Here is a 25,367-nt window from a genome sequence, read left to right as displayed (position 1 = left end):
ACATGATGAAAAAAAATTTTAATGCTCAACAGTGTGGACATTTTTTTGTTGTTAATCCTCATGCGAGAATATTTTTCCATTGATTTTTAGAGAGAGTGGAGGGGAGAGATTGAGAGAGAAACATCGATGTGAGATCAATTGGTTGCCTCCCATACTGGGATTGATCCTGTAACCAAGGTACGTACCCTGGACCGAATCAAACCCAGGACCCTGCCCTAGCTGATTTGGCTCAGTGGATAGAGCAACAGCCTGCAGTCTGAAGGGTCCCAGTTTGATTCCCGGTCAGGACACATGTCTGGGTTGCGGGCTCAATCCCCAGTAGGGGGCGAGCAGGAGGCAGCTGATAAATGATTCTCTCTCATCATGGATGTTTCTGTGTCTCCCTTTCTCTTCCTCACTGAAATCAATAAAAACATATTTAAAAAACAACAACACAGGACCCTATCCACTGAGCCAAACTGGCTAGGGCACTGAATTTAATCACGCCACCTTACTGCCGAGCATACTCTGAAGAAGAGTAATGAGTTGGGACTTGTTCTAGGTATTAAAATGCATTAGGTGGTGCAGTTTTGACAAAGGAGCAACAGACATATTCAGCCTAACAGAGTACAAAAATAGGGCCACGCATATAAGGAGTTGTAGTACATAAAGTTAACATTTCAAACTGGTGGAGGAAGATGAAAGTTAATAAACGGAACAGGACTACTGGGTACCATTTGGAGAAGAATTAAGTTGGCACTTACCTCCCTCCTTAAATCTGAATTCCACCTAGATCAAAGATTTATATGTGATAAAAGAAACAAAGGTATTGGAAGGAAATAAAAGTGAATATTTTTGTAATCTTGGAACTGGAAGTCTTTCTAAACATGTTATAACAGTTTTTAAAAATCCAAGAAGTTGACTGAGAGCTAAGATTCCTAATAAACAGAGTTCTTAAAAAGTCATTAGGAAACACCTCAATAGGAAGATGGCCAAATAACAATGACCTAAACTGGCAATTAACAAAAGAAGAAACACAAATGGAAATACTTGAAAAGATTTTCAACCTCGTGAGTAATCCAGGAACTACAGATAAAAACAAAATTGAGATGTCATTTTTCAATAGATCAGACTGGCAAAGGTTGAAAAAATCAGCAGAACCCAGTGTTAGCAAAGATGTAAGGAAATGGGCACAATTTATGCACTGTTGGTGGGAATGCAAATTCATAGTCATTTTGAGAAGCAGTTTAGTAATATGTAGCAAAATTAACATGGGAAAACCCTCTAATTCTTTAAATGTTTCTGTATTGTCTCAATGTTCTACCATCAGAATATTTATTCACTGTTTTCCCATTTAGAAATAGCACTTAACTGAACACCTATTATACAGCCTAAAACTTCATTATCACATTTATTCCCTTCCTCAACCCTACAAGGAAGGTATTTTCATTCATTCGTTTTATAGGAAAGGAGACTATCCAAGGCTCAGAAAGGTTACGCAACTTGCACTGGATGTATTCGTCCACAGGTCTGGCTGCCACAAAGAGCTCTTTCCATATGCTGCACTGTTACTAATAATATTGCTATTAATACTTAACATATGTCTTTTATTGAGTCCCTACTAAGGGCCAGACACTTGATGGATGTTTCTTTTAATCCTTTCAGCAGCCCTGAAGGCAGCAGGGTCCGCAGTAACCCTCCTGCCAAGGTGCAATAGCTTGCCGCGGGTAATAGCTGCCAGCCAACGTTTGTCTCGCTCCAAAACTCTCTCCTCCATTTTTGCCACGTTTCCCGCTCCTCTCGTGGCATACTGTCTTCACCTTGAGGCATTACCTGCCCTGAGGTCTTTGCTTGTCTACATGTCTTCAGATCTCCTTCTTGGAGCTCTCTGGGTTTGACTGTGGTGCCTAAATATAGACTTTGCATTTGACCATAATGCAAATGTTTACTTTCACCATGTAGCATTCAAACAAGAATGTTGGGAAGTCTTAGTTTTGCTGCTAACTTTATCACCCGGCTCAGAATTTCAGGGCCTCCTTGGGCAGAATAAAACCAAGGCAGCCAGACTCCTTCAGTCTGGCTCTCATCTGCCTGGCCTGGAGGTTCCCAGGGTGCCCCGGGCTCCCTTCATTCATGCCCCTGGCCACACCCCTCCTGGGTGTTTCAGCTTAATAACCCCAGCACCCAGCAGAACACCTGGCCTGAAGTAGCCTTCCGTCAATTCCAGCTGAAGGGAGGAAAGAGGAATGCTCTACCCTTGAAGACACATAGACTTCAACCAGGCAATGTGAAAGAGGCCTTGGAGGCTGAGTGAAATCTAACTGAGCAGAAATGAGGTAAGGCTTAAAGGAAGGCCACATGGCTCGCACAGCCAGTCACCTAGAGACCCGCCCGCCTCTATGCTGTGCTGTCCAGCTTTAAGAAGTGCTTTCACATAATAATCATAACTGCTTTCATTTATGGCATGCTCACCACATGCCAGGCACCAGATGCTTTACATATATTTTTTTCTTTCTGTATTTACTTATTATGATCCTTATGATGATTATTTACTTTCTGTTCTCTCCATCAGCTCCACACAAGTTCTAAGAGAGCAAAGCTTTTTTTCTGTTATGTTCAAAACAGTGCCTGGCAAACAGGTGCTCAATAGGTCATTGAATCTTCCAGAGCCCTATGAAGTAAGGCTGTCTTTAACCCTCACTTTACAGATAAGTAACTTGAGGCTTAGAGGGAAGAAGTGACTTTTACAAAGTTACAGACCCAACAAGAGGAAAACATTAAAAATAGATCTATGATCTCTCTCCCCCCCCCCCCACCCCCCACCCCCCACCCCTGCAACCACCTGGGTTCAGAAATGGCCATTCCCAGCCTTGAAGTTGAGAGTTACCACCTGCTTGTAGGACTCCTTAACTGACTAATAATGGGAACAGCACTGCACCAATGACCATTTACTGAGCACTTGCGACATACCAGGCACGGCTCCACACATTTGAACTCCCAGCAACTTAGGAAGTACTTGTTATGGGCCCTTTTTGACCACTGAGGATTCTGAGACCCCAGGGAGGTTAAGAAACTTTTCATCATCACAAAACTAGTAAATGATGAGTTCAGAATTCACAACCCAGCAGTCTGGATCCAGTGCCCACACTCTTCTCCACTACTCACCCTGCCTCAGTAAGAGGGCAGACAGAGTCAGCAGCACTTGCTAAGGCCAAGGCCAGTCTGCTTGGCCCGTTAGACACATCTCATGTTTTCATGTTCTCTCTTGAACCTCACAATCACCCTGTGAAGTTACAGATGAGGAAACTGGATTCTAAGACCCTAAAAGAGCCAGATGTAGACAGAAGAGACAGAAAGTAGTAGAGTGGTTGTCTAGGGCTTTGTGGTTGGGAGTGGCTGCTAATGGGTACTTTTGGGGGTGATGAAATGTTCTAAAATTGATGGTGGTGGCCCCAGCTGGGTGACTCAGTTGGTTGGAGCATCAGTCTGTGAACCAAAAGGTCGTGGGTTTGATTCCCGGTTGGGGCACATGCAGGAGTTTCGGGTTTGATCCCCAGTGAAGGGCATGCAGGAGGCAGCCGATGGATGTTTCTCTCTCTTCCTCTCCTTTCCTCTCTCTCTAAAAGGTCAATAAAAACATATTTAAAAAATAATAATACATTTTAAAAAAACTAGATCATGAAAAAAAGCGGGGAGGGGAGATGGTACATGGAAGAAAGTGGCAGAGGTGAAATTTCCATAGGCTTCAGATCAGAAACCTTGGAGCCATTGTTGCCTCTTCTTTTTCTCTCACCACAATCCAGTTATCAGCAGTAAACATATCCTAAGGCATGTTACCACTTCTCTCCTCTCCTACGGCTTGGTCCTAGCCACCACCTCTGGTCCAAACTACAGCCCCTCTTCTAAGCAGCCTTCTTGCCTGACCCATTTGCTCCGTTCTCTACAAAGCAGTAGAGGGATCAGGTTTTTTGTATGATTTTTTGTTAATCCTCACCAAGGATATTTTTTCCATTGATTTTTAGAGAGAGTGGGAGGAGGAATGGGAAGGGGAGAGAGAGAGAGAGAGAGAGAGAGAGAGAGAGAGAGAGAGAGAGAGAGAGAGAGAGAGAGAGAGAGAGAGAATCATTGATGTGAGAGAGACACATCAATTGGTTGCCTCCTGCACATGCCCCAACCGAATTTGCATCCCAGGTATGTGTCCTTGACTGGGAATCTAACCTGGGACCCTTCCATGTGCAGGCAGATTCTCTAACCACTGGGAAACATGGGCCAGGGCTAGAGGGATCCTTTTAAAACATTCCTATCAGATTTCCCTCTTTTGCTTAAAATCCTTCAACTGTCTAAAAAATAAAATTCACTTATAATTCAGAGTTAGCCCCTGGCCACCTTTCCAACCTCACTGCCCACTAGCCACACTTGCCTCCTTATCCCCAATACACTCCCATCTCCAGACCTCTGCACTGTGGTTCCTTTTCCCTGGAATACTCTTCATTCCAGTCCCAGATACCCACACACTTGCTCCCTAATTTCACTCAGGACTCTGCTCAAATGTAACATATCACCATTGCAAAGAAGCCTTCCTGACCTCCCAATCTAACCCAAGCCAGCACCTCCCCCAGCTTGTCGCTCTCTAACTCCTGACCGGCCTTGTTTGCCTTCACATACTGCACATCCTTCTGTTACCCATCTATCTCCACCACTAGAATGTGACATGCCTGGGAACAGGGGCTTACTCTAGCTCTCTAGGACTAGAACAATGCCCAGAACATTGTAGATACTCAAAGAAATGAATAAGTTAATCTAAGGCTGAAACCCTGGCTCCTCTTGCTGCTCCTGGGATAATCTAGCAAAGAGACTGTCATTGCATTTAACATGCTCCTTACTGAAATCTGCTACCCTCTCTGCACCCTGTCAGTACCGTATCTGTGCTGATTACCTTGATTTGTACTTATTGGTAATTCCCTGCCAGACTGGGAGCTCTGGAAGGGCAGGGTTCTGAGCTGTACACCATGACACCTAGCACAGAGTCTGGAACAACATATGTAAATCAGTTGACTAGACAAGGAAGGTAAATTTTAAAACCAATGGTAGAAGTTTAATTTCTCTGTTCCCAAACGCAGCAAAGGGATCTCCTTCCAGACCACTACCCTGAAAAATCCCTTGGCCCCACTGTTAGGGAACTAGGATACTGAAGTCAAGTTCAAGTGCTCCTTGGAATTCCTTGGCTGGTGAGCTGTGCCAAGGAAAGCTCCTTGCAGAAAGGAATTTGCCAACTGAGCCCTGAAAACCTGTGTGAACAGCAGGGAAACTTAAAGCCGCACTTAGTGAAATTGCTTTCTGCGTTCTCAAAGAGAATAATAGCATGTGAGGCTGCCATAAGAAGAAAATGCTAAATTAGGGCGTGCTGCACTCCCACAAGGAAAGAAAAAGGCCTTCAGGGCTCTCCTATCTGCAGGATGTGCCATGGAGTCAAGACCCTTCCCAGCCCAGTTCTCATTTCTCCATTCCCATCACCAGCAAGTCCTCATGTGTTCATTCACATTCCCTTTGTCTGGCATGCTCTTCCCTCCTTCCCAAGTGGGTGACACCCTACCCATTCTTACAGAGCATGACGCAGATGCTTTACAAAGCCTTTCTCCACCTCTCCTGGCACATCATTCTTTCCTCTGACAGAAAATGCTGTGCTGAGCCGTAGGTTTCATTCAGCACGTACCCCACCATCCAACTCAGGTGTCAAACTTGGAGGGGACAATAGGACATGCCTTCAGGGAACTTACAGTCTGGTGAGGGAGACCAAAGTAAAGAAATATATAATTGCAAGCTGGGAAAGGGAATAAGAAGGAAACAAGGTAAGATTAAGGACACCACACACAGGTGGAGATGGAGAGAAACCAGAATGGATGGTGGGGGAAGGCTTTTTGGAAGAGGTGACATTTAACTGATACCTGATGGATGAGTCGGAGTTAGCCAAGCAAAGCGTGGGGAGAAGCCTCCAGAAAGAGGTTATAACACATGTGAAGGTGCCAAAGCATGAAAGCTGTTGGCATAACCCAAAGGAGGCCTGTGTGGCTCCAGCTTCGGAGGGCTGGGGAGTGGTGTGAGGAGAGGAAGCAAGCCTCCTGGTAAGTCCTAAGCACTCTGTCCTCAGAAGGGCGGGAGTAGATTTCATTCCTCTCCATCCCCATTGCAGAGCCAGACACCTGGTGCAGGACAGGCATTCAACAAGTGTCCTGTGGTCTACACTGTCCCCAGAGATGCAGGTGATCTCTCGCTCTGCCCATTTCTCCCACCCCAAAAGCAAGTCCCTAGTTGGCTCACTTAACTGAAGCACCCAGGGACGGTTAACCACAAGACTGGTGACAGAAACAGAGGATGAAACAGGAGCAGCTGCGAGAGCTACAGTTAGATCCTTGACAAATTCACTGGCAGGTGTGACCACAACATGGTCCCTGGAGACCATTCTGGGGGTAAACTTCAATCTGATGGCAACTCTAGGATAAGTGGGCCTACCCAAATCACACGTCCCAAAACAAAACCAGCAGCATGGAGTTCAAAATATAGTCTCCAAGGTCAACTGTTTTTATTCACAACACTTCTGGCAACCAAATGTATGGGTTTTCCTCTCCGCTCAACAACCAAGTCTCTGACTCTCCAGACACCAACTGCATATCCTACACTTCTGGCACTACCTGGAGTTAGCACAGGTTAAGGACTCAGACCCACAAGACTGCCCCCATTTCAGATGCCAGTCAAAAGTCCCAGGTTGCCACTTTTATTTCTGACTATAAATTGGTTTGATATTTAATATCAAACCTCTCTTCAGGTTTGATAATTGCTAGAATGGCTCACAGAACCCAGAAAAGGGCTTTAGTTACTATTACCCATTTATTATAAAGGATGCAACTCCCGGGAAGAGCCAAACGGAAGGAATGCATAGAAGATGGGGGCGTGGGGAGCCTCCATGCCCTCTTCGGACAGGCCATCCTCCAATGTGTTGACCAACCTGGGAGCTCTCCAAACCCCCGAAGTTTAGGGGCTTTTTTTGGTGGTTCCATTACATAGCCATGACGAAATCATTGCCATTGGTGACTAACTCAATCTCCAGTTCCTCTCCCCTCCCTGGAGGTCAGGAAGTGGGACTGAAAAGTTCCAAACCTCTAATCACATGATGGTTCCTCTGGCAACCAGCCCCCATCTGAAGCTATCTAGGGGCCCAACTAGAGTCACCTTATTAGCATAAACTCCGATGTGGTTGAAAGGGGCTTTTTAGGAATACCAAAAGATACTTCCATAACTCAGGAAATTTCAAGGGTTGTAGAAGTTCTCCGGGGACAAAGACCAAATCTTTTTCTTACAGAATCATACAAGGTTTGAGTAGATTCTTGATTTAACTTTTTTTTTTTTTTTAACATTCCAGAAGATGCGAAGACAACTTGGTGAGTGGCAGGAATTTCCAAGTTGCTTGGCTTCCCTGCCTTGCACCGCCGAATTAGCCCTTGGCCCAAAGCTCATAATTCTTCAAATCACACTTTGAACTCTTGCTTTTTGGCTAATGGATTTTGAACTATTCTACACTAATACTTATTTAGGCTAAAGCAAGCTATGGTTTTTAACTCTTTTTAGAAAAGGGAGATATAGGGACATTACACATAGTTTGGAGGTATCTAATGAAGAAACACAATTAAGAATCATTTGTCTAAGTCACATAGGCCACTATCCTCTCTGCTCTTTAAATACTAGTATCTTGTTGGTATTTTTTAAAGTCCTATACTGTAATCTTTTCTACAATAGTTTTCCATGCTTCCCTCTAGTGCAGTGGTTCTCAACCTTCCTAATGCCGCGACCCTTTAATACAGTTCCTCATGTTGTGGTGACCCCCACTTTCATTGTTACAAATTGAACATAATTAAAGCATAGTGATTAATCACAAAAACAATATGTAATTATATATGTGTTTTCCAATGGTCTTAGGCGACCCCTGTGAAAGGGTCGTTCGACCCCCAAAGGGGTTGCGACCCACAGGTTGAGAACCGCTGCTCTAGTGAGAGTAAAAAAGGACTGCAGATGCCTTCTTCTTTAAAGAAAAAACATGCTTTAATTGACTTGTTAGAGAGAGAGAGGGAGAAGGAGAGTGGAACATCGATGAGAAACATTGATCAGCTGCCTCCTGCATGCCCCCTCTACTGGGGATCGAGTCCTCAACCAGGGCATGTGCCCTGACCAGGAATCAAACCAGTGACTTGGTGCATGGGACTATGCTTAAGCAACTGAGCCACACAGGCCTGGGCTGCAGCTATCTTCTTCTTTTTTCTTTTTTTTAAAATATATTTTATTGATTTTTTACAGAGAGGAAGGGAGAAAGATAGAGAGTTAGAAACATCGGTAAGAGAGAAACATCGATCAGCTGCCTCTTGCACATCTCCCACTGGGGATGTGCCCGCAACCCAGGTACATGCCCTTGACCGGAATCGAACCTGGGACCTTTCAGTCCGCAGGCCAACACTCTATCCACTGAGCCAAACCGGTTTCGGCTGCAGCTATCTTCTTATGAAACTCTACTACTCTGTTACACAAGGCCTTCACAAATGCTGTTCACTCACAAATTCCTTTCCAAATTTCTTGTCTCGCTAACTCCTTGTTCTCTAGATAAGCGGTCAACAACCAGTGGTCCGCGGACCACTGGGGGTCCGTGAGGTCCGAAAGGTTGGCGACCGCTGCTCTAGATCTCACTGTAAATGTCATTTCTTCAGAAAGCCCTTTTCTTATTTACCCACCAATCCAAATTAGGCTCCTGTTATTCTCTAATAATATCCTATAATATTACTTCATGGCATTTATCATAATTTGTAATTATACATTTGTGTGTGTTTGGTTAACACTTATCCTGTCTCTCCTTCCCCATTAAAGTACAAGCTCTGTGAGTTCAGGGACCATGTCAGTGTTGCCCACATCTATATATCCAATGCCCAGAATAGCATGGCGCATAGTAGGTATTCACCATATATTTGTTAAATAGTTAGCAGCTTTCCCTGGCCAAGTAGCTCAGTTGGTTAGAGTATGGTCCTGATATGCCAATGCGGCAGGTTCGATCCCTGGTCAAGGCACATACAAGAAGCAACCAGTGAATGCATAAATAAGTGGAACAACAAATCAATGTTTTTCTTTCTCTCCCTCCCCCCCTCAAAAAAAATCAATTAAAAAAAAATGCCAGCTTTTCTATAGAGGCCTAGGATTTTCTGAACATGATTTGCCCAGTACTAGCTGCTAGTTCCCTAAGGATACAAATTGTTCATGGTATCTTCTGAACACAGGACCCTGTCACAGCAGCAAGTACATTTTAAATGTCTGCTCTAGTCCACATATTATGTGCTTATTGCTTTAAATCATTGCTAATCCTCACAATGGTCCTGCAAGGCAGGGATTATCACCCCATTTTACAGGCAAGGACCCCGAGATTCACAGAGGTAAATTAAATTCCTCATAGTCACAACCAGAATTCAGACCCAGCACAGAGGCCAGGGTCTGTGCCCTCTCTACTCAGTCCCTACGTCTCAACCAGGAAGCACAACCCCCCAGGGATATACTTCCGCAGGCCTGAGAATATGAGAAGCCACAAGACCAACATATGGCCCATTTCTGGTATTTTTTTTTTTCCTGATGGTAAATAACAAAAAATATTTTTGTGTAAAAAAACCCCCACATATTTTAAAGTATAATATGTAATACATTTAAAGAAATTTAAAGACATGCCATGGCTGTTGCCTAGGCTGGCCTCAGGACCCTCCTTGGAAAAACATGAGAAGCACTTACTTGTCACTCTGTCTTGCTTCATTTTATGTCCCTTTATCTTGTTGCTCTATTTTTTAAATACCAGCACTCCAACTCAATCTTCATTTCCACTCCCACCCTCTTTTCACTAGAAAAATTAAAATGTTTAAAGAAAGTGACAGTGTATCAGCCACAGGCATATCATTTTCAAAAACGTTAGTCATTTATGAGGACACCTTTTTGTAGGTACAATAAATCTGATTGATTTTTATTACACATCTTAGTTTAGAATCACTTTTACATTCCTAGACAAAGAGATGATACAAATAAATATCAATTGTAAAACTTAGAGCCCCAAGTATTGGCATGTTCTTTGTCTAAAGGTAGCCAAAGAGAAGGTCAAGATCTGTATTAACTCTAAAGAGCCATAAAACCCACTGCCTCCCTCCTGCACCAGGATACTCATTTCATAAATAACCTCAAAAGCATTTCATTCAAGAAACAGGGGCAAGGAGAAAGGTGGCAGATTTCTGAACAGTACAAGACAAAACCTTGTGAGATAGACCATAGCCAGGCCCACTGTTCTTATCCAGTTCCCTCTGAGCATTTTGATTATGGCTTTCAGAGTATATTAACAGCCCCATTTTCGTCCACTGATGGTGTTCAGATGGCCCAAGGTGTTACCTGCAGTGAGCCTTGACCTCTAGTGGGAAATGTGAGGCAGGACTGATATCCCATGTTAACAACAGGGAATTGACACTTCTCAGCAACTTGGCAACAATTTTACATTCAGTGAGGGAGGACTTACAAGAGTCAGACAGGAAAAGCAGAGAGCAGCCCAGGGCCCACGCCTGAGCTGCAGAACTCTGATGCCCTTGGTCATGGAGGTGTGGGTGGTGCAATTCAAGCAGCATGCAGGCAGGCATTCGATAGGGAACAATCCAACGTTAAGTCAGTCTTAAGAAAGTGCTTCATGCCTATGATTTCTGGCCTTGGGTTCTGGATCCAGGGGTCTGGGCGACAGGTGACTTTAAAATATAAAGCCAGATACATTCCTACTGATCAGAGCAAAAAGGCGCCTGATGAGGGTTGCACACACAGTCTCAAACTCCTTCTCTCAGATGATCTTCTTAGATAGCGTTAGGTTGGCTTCCAGACTTCACTAACTGCTGCTGGCCCTCAGATGGCTTGGAACATTCTAGCATGATTACAGGCAGGAAACCTGGTCCCTCAGTGGGCCTGGGAGGTCCTCCACACATTTGGCTCAATTCAGAGCCCAGCACAGCAGTTTACGTTCTGCTATCTGCTCTATTCAAATGTGTATCGGATCCACTGTGAGAGAAGAAAAGCACCGGAGACTGCTTGGGAAGCGGCAGCCTCGCCTCCCTCAGGTGTTCCTCCACTTTGTGCACAGACCATCAGGAGAGTGCAAGGCAAGCTGTTTCACTAGCCCTGCTTGTCAACTTAGCTTTTTTCTTCTGCCTTCTTAGAAAAGCTCTATGGTCACGCAACCACCCTGTGTCAGAATAGCCACCTTGAGACATCAGTATTAAGGTATCGGGTTATCTGCAGTGTTCAATTCTCAAACTTGCCAGATGAATATTTTCAGCCTATAAAATTCATACTAGCTTTGAAAAAATGGGGGGCAAGAGACAGGTGTAACTGGCAGAAAACCATCTTAAGTGATCACCTGGTCATGTGGTTCCTATTCAAACTGGTAAAGTCTTAGTAAATAAGAGAGAAGCAGGGTTTGATCCCAAGGAAGATGAGGGAAGGCTCCATCAGGCTCTGGGAATTACTGAAAAGGACCCTGGGTTCAGAAAGAATAGTAACTAAAAAGGAGATAAGCTGCCAGATGACAGATCTCCATTTGTAGAACGCTGTGACATTGCACTTGGTACCTCCTCTTTCCCACAGGTTCTGATCCAGAAACGTGCCTGGGGACTGAGCAGCTGAGTAAAAATATAACTCAAGGCCCACCTGAGTCGCCACCTTCCTGAGGCACCATGCCAGCAAGGTACACCAGGGGGGCAGACCTGGGGACTCACACTGCCCCCAGGCTTGGCTCGTGGACTCAGACACCCACATGGGAGTGCTCCCAACTGGATTAGTCATTCAATGGGCCTTTAATACAGACAAAGGCCACAACTGTACATTAGTGTATTTCTAAAACCGGGCAAGTTCTTGGTCTCTATCTTTCTCTTAGACACACATGGACACACTCAAAGAACATAGGCACCACTGTGCTTGCACATCCACACACACTTATGAGTTTCTCTTGGGGGAAAAAGGATAACATTCACCTAATGACCAACATAAAATGAAGCTTTGAATTTCAATAATACAAAGAACTAAAACTTATAAACCAAACTAGTATATGTAAACGGGGAACTTCTAACTCTCCTCTGAGCCTATGCAATCACACAGTACCTACTAGCCACCCTTTAGGTTCTGCCTGGGAGAGCCACCACCCTAGGGTTTGGTGAGTTTCAGCTGAAGGCAGGCAGGTTCATTTGCTCCCACCTTTGTCTTCCCTTCACCCTGCACTGAGCCTCATGTCTCTGTCTCTGCCTGCCTAGCACCCTTATGCTCTCTCCATAAATATGGGACAAAGTGGAGAATTCAAAAGTGCCACCATATGTCTCATTCCCCCTACTTATGTCCAAACAGAGAAGGCAGAGCCAGCCTCCCTTCTCCCACAAACAGGCCCACTATAGAGCATGCTCGGGAGGAGATGGGCCTCGGAAGGATGCTCAGAGTACACACGCTTGGCTAAAGATGGTGACAAATGAAGAGTAAAATGACACGGTGTATGGACATGGCATCAGCTTACAGATTTATGTCTTTGACAGGATGGTCATGGTTTTGAGGTTTTTAAAGAAGCTGTTTCTCTAAACTCTCCAAGGAGGCAAAGGGAATGTGATTTCTGCTGCTTCCAACATTAATCCCTCAGGAGTGAAATTGGTAGCTTCCTTGGAAAACATTTCCTCACTCAGCAGATCCCAAAGATAGATCCCATTCTTACTGAGGAGCATGGACCATGCCCACTGGGGTTTGGATCCAAATGAGATTTTTTTCAACCTACAAGAACAAGCATGTATTCAAGTTCTAGGGCTTCCACTTTTCAACCTCACTGTTATTTTATCCTGAGGCTCTAAAGACTTGGTCCTGCTAAGGTGACTCCTGATTCTGCCCTATTGTTCAGCAAGAAGGGAGCCCAGTGTAAAGAACAGGCTAGAAAAGGAGAGGGGAGAAGGGAAGGGAAAGGAAGGGAGAGAAGGCAAGGGAGAAGGGAAGCAAGGTCACCGGTCATCCTCTTGCTTTCCACTGCGACTATCGCACGTTACCTTACCCATGCATATCTGAGATGCTAGTTAAGGGACGCTGCCCAGAGGAGCTGGATGCCAGGTTAGGACCAGCACCTTTCAGCCAGATTGAGTTGGTTAATCTGCAAAGAGGCCATCGCTTCTCCCCAGGGGAATGTTCTGAGTTTGGGCTGGAGTCCTCTCTGCAGGTATTTGCTCATCTCTTTTCTCAGAAGGCAAATGCTGTTTAAACCCCAGGAGAGCAGGAACTGGCTTTACTTTGGAACCAGCCCCCGAGACTGTGGATAAAGCTGAGATGCAGGGGTTCCTGAGGAAGAAGAGGAAGATCCCGACTTCCTTCCGCTTTTAGGCCTGCAAAAGTCAAGCACATGTTCACATTATTAAATGTCCCATCTCTGTCACCTGCACAGATCAGACTCCTTTCCCACCAAGTGCCATTAACATTTCCAGGTGCCCTTTCGTCAATGGCCTTTCAGCTGTAAAAGCATGAGAATGGCATAGCCCAACCCTCTGCACATGGCCAACACAACCTGCCAACCAAGGAGTGAAACCTCAGGGAAGGGACTCTGATTCTCAGCCGTTGTTCCTCCATTTAAATCAAATCTTGACTGTCTTCTCCAAAGTGGCAAAAAATATTAAGTTTCCAGGTAGAATTTCTTCCATTTTTGGTTTTACACCCAGTTGTTTCCTTAAACTTCTAATCCAGAATTTAATATGGTAGATTTTCTAATTTAGCACCAAATTAAGTCCCTGGTACCTGGTGGGGACCAAAGAACTATTCCCTGTTTCACTAGAACACACGCTCCTTATACTAGGAACCAGGCACATTCGGCATTCTGGTATTCAGTCTACCTGGCATAATGCCTGAACCATAAACATTTGTGTAATAAGTGAATAAACCCAGGAGTAATATGGCATTATTTTCTGGTGTATCCTGTAAAGCATTTTATGATAAACAAGCACTCTTGCCACCCTCTACTTTCATTTGTCCTTGTCTAAACATAGGTCATCAAGAGCCACTCACCTAGTCTTGGATTTCTTATTTGCAGTACTTTCAAAGGATGATGCATCCACCTGTATTTCATCTTCGTCCTGTAGAGCTGCATCCAATGCTGCCTGGACTTTGGGGGCAATGGCGGGGCCCTCATAGTCCCTGGTGGTCCGGCTGGGCATGTCCAGCTCTAGCAGCACAATGTTTTCTGCCTGCAGAAGCACAGCCATAACCAGCAAGGTTGGTTTCCAATCAGACACAGAGAGTACAAGCAAAGTAGACCCCCTCCAAAAGCAGAACTGCAAATTGCTTGCTACTCAGAGTCTACCAAGTTCCTGCCTAGAAGTGATGTAGTTTTATAACATTTTTCCTGGTGGGATTAGATGCTTTTTATTTTCTTCTATAGGCTTTTCACTATTTTCCTTAAAAAAAATTTTTTTAAACAATGAACATGTATTATACCCTAAGGCAGTGACGGTGAACCTTTTGAGCTTGGCGTGTCAGCATTTTGAAAAACCCTAACTTAACTCTGGTGCCGTGTCACATATAGAAATTTTTTGATATTTGCAACCATAGTAAAACAAAGATTTATATTTTTGATATTTATTTTATATATTTAAATGCCATTTAACAAAGAGAAATCAACCAAAAAAAATGAGTTCGCGTGTCACCTCTGACACGCGTGTCATAGGTTCGCCATCACTGCCTAAGGGGAATAATAATAAATTAAGTAAAACCCATTTGTTGAAGACAATGTAAAAAATACAAAAAGGTATAAAGAAAAACATAGTAATCGCCAATAATCTCACCACCTAAGGCAGCTTTGATGAATGTTTTGGTTGCCAAGGGAAAGGGCAGGGATGGTGTATGTGTGTGGAGGGTGTGTGTGGTAGTGTATGTGCATGTAACCACATTTGAAAAATCAGTTTGGAAAAATAAATAAATAATAAAAAGAATAATCAGTCAGGGCCCGCTTCATAATTGGCCTTGTGGAGGGATTTCTTCACTTGCTACCCGGTGGTGGGCCTTTTCTGAGCTCCCCCATACCCAGGCAAATGCATATCAGAAGAGCACCCAGGTTACACATCCTGTCCTCCAGCTCCTCCCACTCAGTAGAGTTCAGGCCCCAGCACCAGAGCGGGTAGGAGGGGGTCACTGGGAGGAGAACGTGAGGAGAGGGAGTGGCTTTACTTCTCAATTTTACATACTGAGATACTGCTTAAAATTTCTCCTAATGGATTGGGTCTATTGCTAAAAACACCTGCATGCCACAGCTTTAAATTCTACCTTTGGATCAGGTTTGCCCCCTGGAAATCTACATATTTGATTTGTAGGCTTTAAAAGCATGCTTTTGGCTTAAGACATGAAATAACCGGCAAGATATGCACCCTCTGAAACTGTTATAAAAATGCTTCTGAGGATTCTGTCTGACACATTACTCATCTTCCACTATATAAAACTCCGTCCAATACATCTTTTTTGCTTTTGTTTTATTTTAAATAGCTCAGTGCCAGGAAGACAGCACCTGAGGAGCTAACTAATTCTAATCTGTTTCACTCTGGCTGCCAAGGGAGACTCAAATATATTTTAAATGAAAACCTTTCATTATCAAAATTATACAGGTTCCCCACAGATAGTTATAAAATACAGATAAGCAAAAAGAAGAAAATTTAAATTGAGTGTACTTCTAATAACCAGGGATAACCAGTTCACATTTTGATATATTTTGTCCCAGATTTTTTTATTCATATATACACTTGCAGAACCAATTGTTTTATAACTTAACAATACATCATGCCTCCTGGTTCCTCCATTTACCAGCTACCTACTAAGGACTACTGCATAGAGTAGGTGGGAGGTTTAGTAGAGAAAGCAATAAAGCACTGAGTAGAATGCCTGGCACACAGCAAATGCTTATAAATAGCTCATTCAGTATTATTATATGTTTGGGTCATTAAACAGGTCTTCATTGTGGCACTTTCAATTACTTCCTGACTGACCCACATTATGTTAAATGGAAGTACTGTAACTTTAACACATCTCCATCTCCTATCACTGACACCAACGTTCTTCCCAGTCTTCCCAAAGAGCCATTTTTGTTAATCCTCACCTGAGGATATTTTTTCCACTGATTTTTAAAAATATATATTATTTTATTGATTTTTTACAGAGAGAAAGGGAGAGGGATAGAGAGTTAGAAACATCCATGAGAGAGAAACATGGATTTAGCTACCTCCTGCACACTCCCTACCGGGGATGTGCCCGCAACCAAGGTACATGCCCTTGACTGGAATTGAACCTGGGACCCTTCAGTCTGCAGGCTGACGCTCTATCCACTGAGCCAAACCGGTTAGGGCTCCACTGACTTTTTAGAGAGTGGAAGAGATAGGGAAAGACAGAGAGAAACATTGATGTGAGAGAAAAACATTGATTGGTTGCCTCCTGCACAGGCCCCAACCACAGTCCCGGGCCAGGGAGAGAAGCCTGCAACCAATGTGCCCTTGACCAGAATCGAACCTGGGACCCTTCAGTCCGCAGGCTGATGCACTATCCACTGAGCCAAACCGGCTATGGCTTCACAGAGCCATTTTAAATTTTTTTGTTTGTTTGTTTTGTTTTTATTTTTTATTGATTTCAGAGAGAGGGAGAAAGGGAGATAGAAACCATCAATGATGAGAATCATTGATTAGCTGCCTCCTGCATGCCCCCCTACTGGTGATCTAGCCCATAAGGAGGGCATGTGCCCCAACCCAGAACCAAACCATGACCACCTGATTCATGGATCTATGCTCAACCACTGAGCCACACCAACTGGGCCCACAGAGCCATTTAAAAACTTATCGTTAATATTTATTGGCCATTATGGACAGGAGGCTTATACTCTCCTCCTTCCCTAGTCCTGATTTTCTAAATCTCGTTCTATTTTACCTTTTTATTTATAATTATTTGTTATTTGTTAAAATTGCTATATTAAGCCCAGCCAGCATGGCTCAGTGGTTGAGCACTACCTATGAACCAGGAGGTCACAATTTGATTCCCCGTTAGGGCATATGCCCGGTTTGTGGGCTTGATCCCCACTGTGGGGTGTGCAAGAGGCAGCTAATCAATGATTCTCTCTCATCATTGATGTTTCTATCTCTCTCTCCCTCTCCAGTCCTCTCTGAAATCAACAAAAAAATATATTTTTAAAATGTTGTTACATTAATATAAATGTCCTCAGGTGCCTCCAGAAAGAGTCAGGATGAAAACTCTGTGACTTTGCAGAACGGTGCCTAAACTCCTCTAAAAGAGAGCGGAGAGGAAGACAAGAACCATCTTCTCACCCTGTATCGGGCCTCTGGACGAATCATCATGGACATTCTTGCGTGCTGGCTCAATGGTCTCTTGTATCCCACAGCTGAGACGGGCCGCTTCATCATCTGCTGATTCCTGGAAATGCACTGCAGTGGTTAAAGGCCTGGCTGGCGTGCGGTCCACAGCCCCAGGATCGGTACTGTGGAGCCAGCACTCAGAAGACTCTGAGCCTGCTTAACGAGAACCTGAAGCAAGTGACTCCCTGGATTGAGGGCTGACATGGAAATGACACAGGAGCTGCTTCTACTTTCTGCTTGAGTTGCCGTCTGAGATGGTAGGCATGAAGCATAGCTGTCAACACTCCCCACCCCTGTGTCCTTGGCAGACATCTTCCATTTTTCCAGCAGGACCCAGACTTATACTGAGAGTCCTTCTCAAAACGGTGTCAGACTGACACACAAGATCACACCTGCCTACTGCCCCTCATCTGGCCTATCTTGCTTCACTTGACAGCTGGGGAAGCTGAAATGAGGAACTCAGGAAAGGTCATTAGTTCACTGTGACAAAGTCTCCCAGTTCTAATACCGTACTCATCAAACTTTTATCTTGTGGAACTATGGCCATCACAAAAGCAGAGATGCAGCTGGTTCCAACTTTAAATGAATGAAACTGCGTTCTTACCATAGCCCTCTGGCCAAGTCCAGCTTACCAACATTCCTTCCCTCCTGCCCACCTTAAAGTCTACTTAAAGTCAATAGTGACTTACTCCAGTCTGGTTATAGGATGTAATTTCCAATGATCTTCCTCTTCATCAAAGAAGGATCTATTCATAATTTTACTTTTTTCTTCCAGAGGGATAAAGTTTTCTATAATAAGATGCCTGTAAGAGCACACATACAGAGGTGAGTACAAATAGAGAAAGAATACAGATGGAGTGTTCGCTATCTGGTCCCATGTGTAGTGAGTAATTAGATAAGTCAGGTTACTCAGCAAACATTCACTAAGCAGGTACCATGAACCTGCCATCATACAAAGAACTGGGACCAGACATGAATGACACTTGGTCCCTGCCTGAGACAGAGAGGTAACGAACGGTGCAGCACTCTTAGGTATGACAGGTGCTGACAGTGGTCTGCCCTAGGAATAAGGAGAAGTAGCTTGAGGAGCTGAAAGAACTGAAGAGGGAGATGATACCTGGACTACACTAGAGTGAACCTGTACTATTTGAAGTACCTTTTGGAGGAACACTGGTACTGCTAACCCAGCTCATTAACTTCCAACATGCTGAAAACAGATTAGAAATTAAACTGCTTCCTCCAATCCCCTGGATTGTTGCCAGAGATGGAAAATTTCACATTCTAATCACTAGGACAAAGAGTAGGACCAAATATTTCAGTCCCTTAGACTTCTCAGAATGAAAACCATTCCTGAGAAGAGTTTGTGTCAGAAGCATCCAGGGAACATGGCAAACAATGAAAGAGGAGACCACTGGGTTGTGTCTCACCATGGTGATGACGACTGTCTCCTGCCACATTTCTGCATTCACTCTTTCAAAACCTCAGGACAGAACAATGCCAAAGGGGTGTTAATGTGAGAGGGACGCACAACAAACACCAGAGGTGAAGGGTATTGGCTGTAAAAAACAGATTGACTCACTGTTTATTCAAAAGAAAAGCTAAAAATGCCTTCATTAAGGAAAAAATATTGTATTCTGGAGAGATGAAATTTTCTCTTCATTTTACTTGACATTTAAGAAATTATTTTTCACAACATATATTTGTTTTTCTGATTTTAAAGGGCCTATTTACACATTAGAAATTTTGAAAAAATATCATTACACATAATTTCACTATCCAGAAATAGCTATTATTAATATTTTGGCAGATTTTGTTCTGATCTCTTTTCCAGGTGTGCATACCTAGAAAGAGGACTGATACATACATTTAATATTTTTTAATTTCAACCCTTTATAAAAAAATTGATCTTAGAGAGAGGAAGGGAGAGAGAGAGAGAGAGAGAGAGAGAGAGAGAGGGAGGGAGGGAGAGAGAGAAACATTGATGTGAAAAAGAAACATCAATCAGTTGCCTACTGTACACTCCCTGACTGGGATCGAACAAGCAACTTGGGCATGTGTCCTTAGGGGAATCTAACCTGCCACCTTTCGGGGTATGGGATGACACTGTAACAAACTGAGCCACATTGGCCAAGGCCATTCATTTAATTTTAAGGGCTTCTTTTAAAATTTAAAACATGGTTGTTAAAATAATCCCTTTGAAAAGTTCTTCTTTAAAGAAAAATTCCAGCTAATGCTGTGGAAGGACTGATATAGAAAAACATCATTTTGTAAGTCCTAATGAAACAAAAGATCCAGCCGTAACCGGTTTGGCTCAGTGGATAGAGCGTCGGCCTACGGACTGAAAGGTCCCAGGTTCGATTCCGGTCAGGGGCATGTACCTTGGTTGGGGGCACATCCCCAGTAGGAGGTGTGCAGGAGGCAGCTGATCGATGTTTCTCTCTCATCGATGTTTCTAACTCTCTATCTCTCTCCCTTCCTCTCTGTAAAAAATCAATAAAATATATTAAAAAAAAAAAGAAAAAGAAATAAAAGATCCAGACAAAGATCATTATTGGTTGAAACTATTAGGTCAATGGTTTTCAAGCCAAGCTGCACATTAATATCATTTAGAGAGTTCTAAACACATCTTGCCCAGATCCATGACAAACCAATGGTTCTCAAAGTATGTTCACCGAACCAGGAGGAGCAACGACTAGACCTTGTTAGAAAGGAAAATTCTCAGGCCCCACCCCAGACACCGAATCAAGCTCTCTGGGTATGGGGCCCAGCCACCTGTGTTTAACAAGCCCTTCAGATGATTCGGTGCCTGCTAAAGTTTAAGGACCCTGCCCCAGAGCAATGAAATAAAAATCTCTGGGGTGGAGCCCAAGAATCATTACTTTACAAACTCCTGAGATGATTTCTATGTTGAGAACCAGTGTTTCAGCGCTAGCTTTCAGTTAAAGGAAAAAGGGGAGACAGAGACACAAATTAGACAACTCTATGAAGAAGCAGACCAACAAATCTAGAATGTGAGATTTTTCTACAGGCTACCTGACCCAACTTTTTCAACAAGTTAACTAGAAGATAAGTTCTTTTTTTTTTTAAATAGCTTTTTATTGATTTTTTACAGAGAGGAAGGGAGAGGGATAGAGGGTTAGAAACATCGATTAGAGAGAAACATTGATCAGCTGCCTCCTGCACGCCCCGCACTGGGGATCGAGCCTGCAACCAAGGTACATGCCCTCGACCAGAATCAAATCCGGGACCTTTCAGTCCATTGCCCGACGTTCTATCCAAACTGAACCAAACTGCTCAGGGCTAGAAGATAAGTTCTTAACAGAGAAATGGATTGCTCCGCATTAAAATAAAGTTAAGAGACATAATTACCAAATGCAATATGTGGTCCACATATAGATCTGAATATGAACAAACCGAGAATATCTGAATATGGACAGAGTATGAGAAAATACTAAGAAACTTAATGTTGATTTTGTTAGGTGGAAAGACAATATGTTCTATAAAAAAATCAACGGTAGTACCAAAAGAAAATTAAAAAAACAATTCCATATAAATAACATCAAAAATAGAATATTTAGGTTTAAATTTTTTTTTTAAATATATTTTATTGATTTTTTACAGAGAGGAAGGGAGAGAGATAGAGAGTTAGAGACATCGATGAGAGAGAAACATTGATCAGCTGCCTCCTGCACATCTCCCACTGGGGATATGCCCGCAACCTAGGTACATGCCCTTGACCGGAATCGAACCTGGGACCTTTCAGTCCGCAGTCCGATGCTCTATCCACTGAGCCAAACCGGTTTCGGCTAGGTTTAAATTTAACAAAAGAAGTGCAAGTAGTTGTGCACTGAAAACTATAAAACATTTTTGACAGAAAACGAAATTCTAAATAAATAGAAAGATATCCTATATTCATGGGTCAGAACACAATATTGATAAGATGACAATATTTTCCAAATTGATCTACAGATTCAACACAGTCCCTATTACAATTACAGCTGGCTTTTTTTTTCCAGAAATTGACAAGCTGATCTTAAAATTTATACGGAAATGGCCCTGGCCAGTGTGGCTCAGTTGGTTGAACATTTTCCCATGCATCGAAAGGTCGCCGGTTTGGGCCTGGCTGACATGGTTCAGTGGTTGAGCATCAGCCTATGAACTAGAAGGTCATGGTTCAATTCCCAGTCAGGGCACATGCCCAGGTTGCGTGCTCGATCCCCAGTGTGGGGCATGCAGGAGGCAGCCAATCAATGACTCTCTCTCATCATTACTGTTTCTCTCTCTCTTTCCCTCTCCCTCTCTGAAATCAATCAATAAATATATATATATATATATATATATATATATATATATATATATACACACAAAAACCCCCCAGAAAGGTCACCGGTTTGATTCCCAGTCATGTTGTATGCATGACACAACCAGTCGATGTTTCTCTCTCACATCAATGTTTCTTCTTTCTCCCTCTCCCTTCCTCTCTCTCTGAAATCAATTAAAAAAAAATAAAATATATATATATAGTGATTGATATTTTTTTTTTAGAGAGAGAGGAAAAGAGAGGGAGAGAGATAGGAATATCAATGAGAGAGAAACATCGACTGGCTGCCTCCTGCATGCCCCCTACTGGGGATTGAGCTGCAACCCAGACATGTGCCCTGACCAGGAATTGAACCAGTGACCTCTTGGTGCCTGGGTCGATGCTCAACCACTGAACCACACTGGCCAGGCTAAATATATAATTAATTTGAGAGAGGAAGGGCGCAAAAGAGTGAAGGAAGCAGAGAGAGGAGAGAGAGAGCAAGAGAGAGAGAGAAACATCAATTTGTTGTTCCACTCATTAATGCATTCATCGGTTGCTTCTTGTATGTGCCCTGACTGGGGACTGAAACCCACAACTTTGTCATATAGGAACAATGCTCTAACCAACTGAGCTACCTGGCCAGGGTAAATATATAGTTTTTAAAAACTCACTTGTATACTTTAAATAGGTGAACTGTAAAGTATGTGAATTATATTTCAAGAAAGCTTTTTAAAAATTGCACTGTGGTCATGTAAGTATGCAGGAGTAACATAACATGAGGTAAGGTTTGCTTTAAAATACTTTTATGGCCCTGCCTCGTTTGGCTCAGTGGATAGACCAGGGGTGGGCAAACTTTTTGACTCGAGGGCCACAATGGGTTCTTAAACTGGACCGGAGGGCCGGAACAAAAGCATGGATGGAGTGTTTGTGTGAACTAATATAAATTCAAAGTAAACATCATTACATAAAAGGGTACGGTCTTTTTTTTTTTTAGTTTTATTCATTTCAAACGGGCCGGATCCGGCCCGCGGGCCGTAGTTTACCCACGGCTGGGATAGAGCATTGGCCTGCGGACCGAAGGGCCCCAGGTTCGGTTCCGGTCAAGGGCACATGCCTGGGTTGTGGGCTCGGTCCAACGTGCAGGAGGCAGCCGATCAATGATTCCTTCTCATCATTGATGTTTCTATCTCTCTCTTCCTCTCCCTTCCTCTCTGAAATCAATTAAAAATATATTTAAAAAAAATACTTTTATGAAAGATGACAAAAGACGCTTTATCATTGAATTTGGGTGATGGGTATTTGGGTGTTCTCTATACCATTCAGAAAATTCTAGTTAATAAAAGATTCCTTCTCATTAATAGATAAAGGTGAAGCCAGAGTCCTGAAAGGCTTCAGGAAAGCAGAGTGGAAGGAAGCTTGGAGATCATCTGGTGAAATCATTCCCTTCACAGATGAAGTCCAGAGACAGAAGTGACTTTCTCAACAATAGAGGACAAAGTGACAGGAGATGAGCTGGAGAGAAGGGACCCTGTCCTCAGGGAAGTATTTCTTACTTAATAAACAACAACCCAGCAAGTGGCTGGGGGGCGCCATGGAGGGCCCAGAACTTACTTGAGTTTCAGCTCCCTGGTGAGCTCATTCTGAGTCTGCTCCAGCTCCTGCCGCTCCTTGATGTGCTCTTCTTGGAGGTCATGGATCTCCGCCTTCACCGCCTGAAGCTTGGAGAAGAGCTGGGACCCAGGGGAGAAGCAGATGAGGGTGGTGGCCCGCCAGACATCGAGCTCTCCCTTCCCCCCAAGTCTCAAGACACCTCCGCCTGGCCCGGTCCCTTTGATACCTTTTTGAGTTTTTTGGTCTTGATGTCCACCTCTTGCTGCAACGAGCTGTAGGTCTCTTTAAGTTCTAAGGTCTCCTCATCTCGACTTTCCATCTGTTGCTGGATTTCTCTTTCTCGACGTTTCTGAGCAACATTCCAAAATTCATCAGCTTGCCTAGAGACAATGTCTACACAAGAATACAGGGCAGGGCTGCTCCAGATCAGTCTCCCACTAGGAAGGGGCTACCACAGCTCATTTCCATTCCCTCTGAAGAGTCTAATACCAGAGATATTTGCTTGGTAGCATTAATGTGCCTTACCCTCCACATTCTCCCCAAACAGGAATGAAAAGTTACCTGCTCTGCAATTTCCTGCCGTTTTTGCTCCAGGATTTTCTGCTGTTCATTGGTATGATCTACTATATTTTTTCCTCCAACAAGCAGCTTACTCTCCATGGCCTGAGAAAAAAGTAGAATCCATCTTGTGAATGGTCTCCCTCAGAATGTATCTTCTCAGAGGGAGACTCGTACTGGTGCCTCTCCCTCTTCCTGGACTGAGGCAAAGCAGGTGGACTCCAGAGAAAAATACATTGTGTTCGCTGTGTCTTGCTCATCACTGCGATGGGGCTGAGGGGGCGCCACCTTGGAAATACAGAAGCTACATCTTCTCCAGACATACACGAACTTCAGCTTTCTTTTAACAAAAAATGTTTCAGTGTGAATAGCAAAGCTGAGAGTCCACTGAGGGCCACAGACAAGCAAGCAGGTTCTCACTCTACGTGTCAGAAGCCATCATGAGGGAAAAAAACAAGTAATAATGGGAGAGGCACACAGGAGGGAGAGAATTCAGGCTTTAGGAGGGAGTCAGGAAAAGTTTCCTGTCTCAGAGACATCGACACAGTGCTGAAGTCAAAATAGAAATCAGCCAAGAGCCCTAACCAGTTTGGCTCAGTGGATAGAGCGTCGGCCTGCGGACTGAAAGGTCCCAGGTTCGATTCCGGTCAAGGGCATGTGCCTTGGTTGCGGGCACATCCCCAGTGGGAGGTGTGCAGGAGGCAGCTGATCGATGTTTCTCTCTCGATGTTTCTGACTCTCTATCCCTCTCCCTTCCTCTCTGTAAAAAATCAATAAACATATATTAAAAAAAAAAAAAAGAAAGAAATCAGCCAAGAAAAAAATTTGTGTGAGAGGGCAGGGTAGGGAGTGGTGATACATGAAGTTGGCAAAGCAATCAGGGGTCAGTCAGTTCAACAACCTCAAAGCTCTGTTATGGGAAACTAAACGTGATCCTGAGAACTGCAGCAAACACAGCCATGTTCTTTGAGCATGACGGTACACAATCAGATTTGTGTTTTAGAAGCATCACTCCATGCCACAAGGAGAATGACTGGAGAAGGACAGGCCAAAGGCCAAGTGCAGGGAGACCAGCCAGGCAGCTGTTCTGAGGGTCCAGGCCTGGGCTAGGGCAGTAGTGGAGAAGGAGAGCAAAGGGGATGATGGGTCCAAGAGATCCTGGTGAGACGGGAGTCAGAGGCGGGGGGACTGACGGTGCCCAAAGGGAGCAGTAATGCTGAGTCCGGCCACATGTGGCTCTGAGAGTTGCCTAAATACACCAGGTAGTTTAGAGACTAGGTGTTCCTGGGCCTGGATAACAGACGTGATCCTAAAACACAGCATGCAAATCAAACATGGGCACTCCCAGCTACCCTTCCAGTGCAGGAGTGAGGAGGGTGGGGCAGTGTTTGGAACACCAATGGAACCCCTTTAGAAAGCCGCTCCCTGCCGAAACCGGTTTGGCTCAGTGGATAGAGCGT

General features: G+C 43.9%; 1 protein-coding gene across 1 annotated transcript in view; it reads right to left on the bottom strand.

Moving 5' to 3' along the window:
- Nucleotides 1-9,948: 9,948 nt before the first annotated feature.
- KIF3B (kinesin family member 3B) overlaps nucleotides 9,949-25,367 on the bottom strand; it is a 45,352-nt gene continuing 29,933 nt past the window's right edge. Inside the window, exons 3-9 of the mRNA XM_059705850.1 lie at nucleotides 23,911-24,012; nucleotides 23,576-23,698; nucleotides 23,350-23,468; nucleotides 18,125-18,238; nucleotides 17,388-17,493; nucleotides 14,098-14,276; nucleotides 9,949-13,424 (exon numbers count right to left, since the gene is read on the bottom strand). Of these exons, the coding sequence (XP_059561833.1) occupies nucleotides 13,328-13,424; nucleotides 14,098-14,276; nucleotides 17,388-17,493; nucleotides 18,125-18,238; nucleotides 23,350-23,468; nucleotides 23,576-23,698; nucleotides 23,911-24,012 (840 nt within the window). The 3' untranslated portion in view covers nucleotides 9,949-13,327. The remainder of the gene's footprint in view (nucleotides 13,425-14,097; nucleotides 14,277-17,387; nucleotides 17,494-18,124; nucleotides 18,239-23,349; nucleotides 23,469-23,575; nucleotides 23,699-23,910; nucleotides 24,013-25,367) is intronic.

Source organism: Myotis daubentonii, chromosome 8 (genome assembly GCF_963259705.1).
Source record: "Myotis daubentonii chromosome 8, mMyoDau2.1, whole genome shotgun sequence".
NCBI lineage: Eukaryota > Metazoa > Chordata > Mammalia > Chiroptera > Vespertilionidae > Myotis > Myotis daubentonii.
Note: the sequence above shows the minus strand (reverse complement) of the source record. Positions and strands in the feature narration are given on the sequence as shown.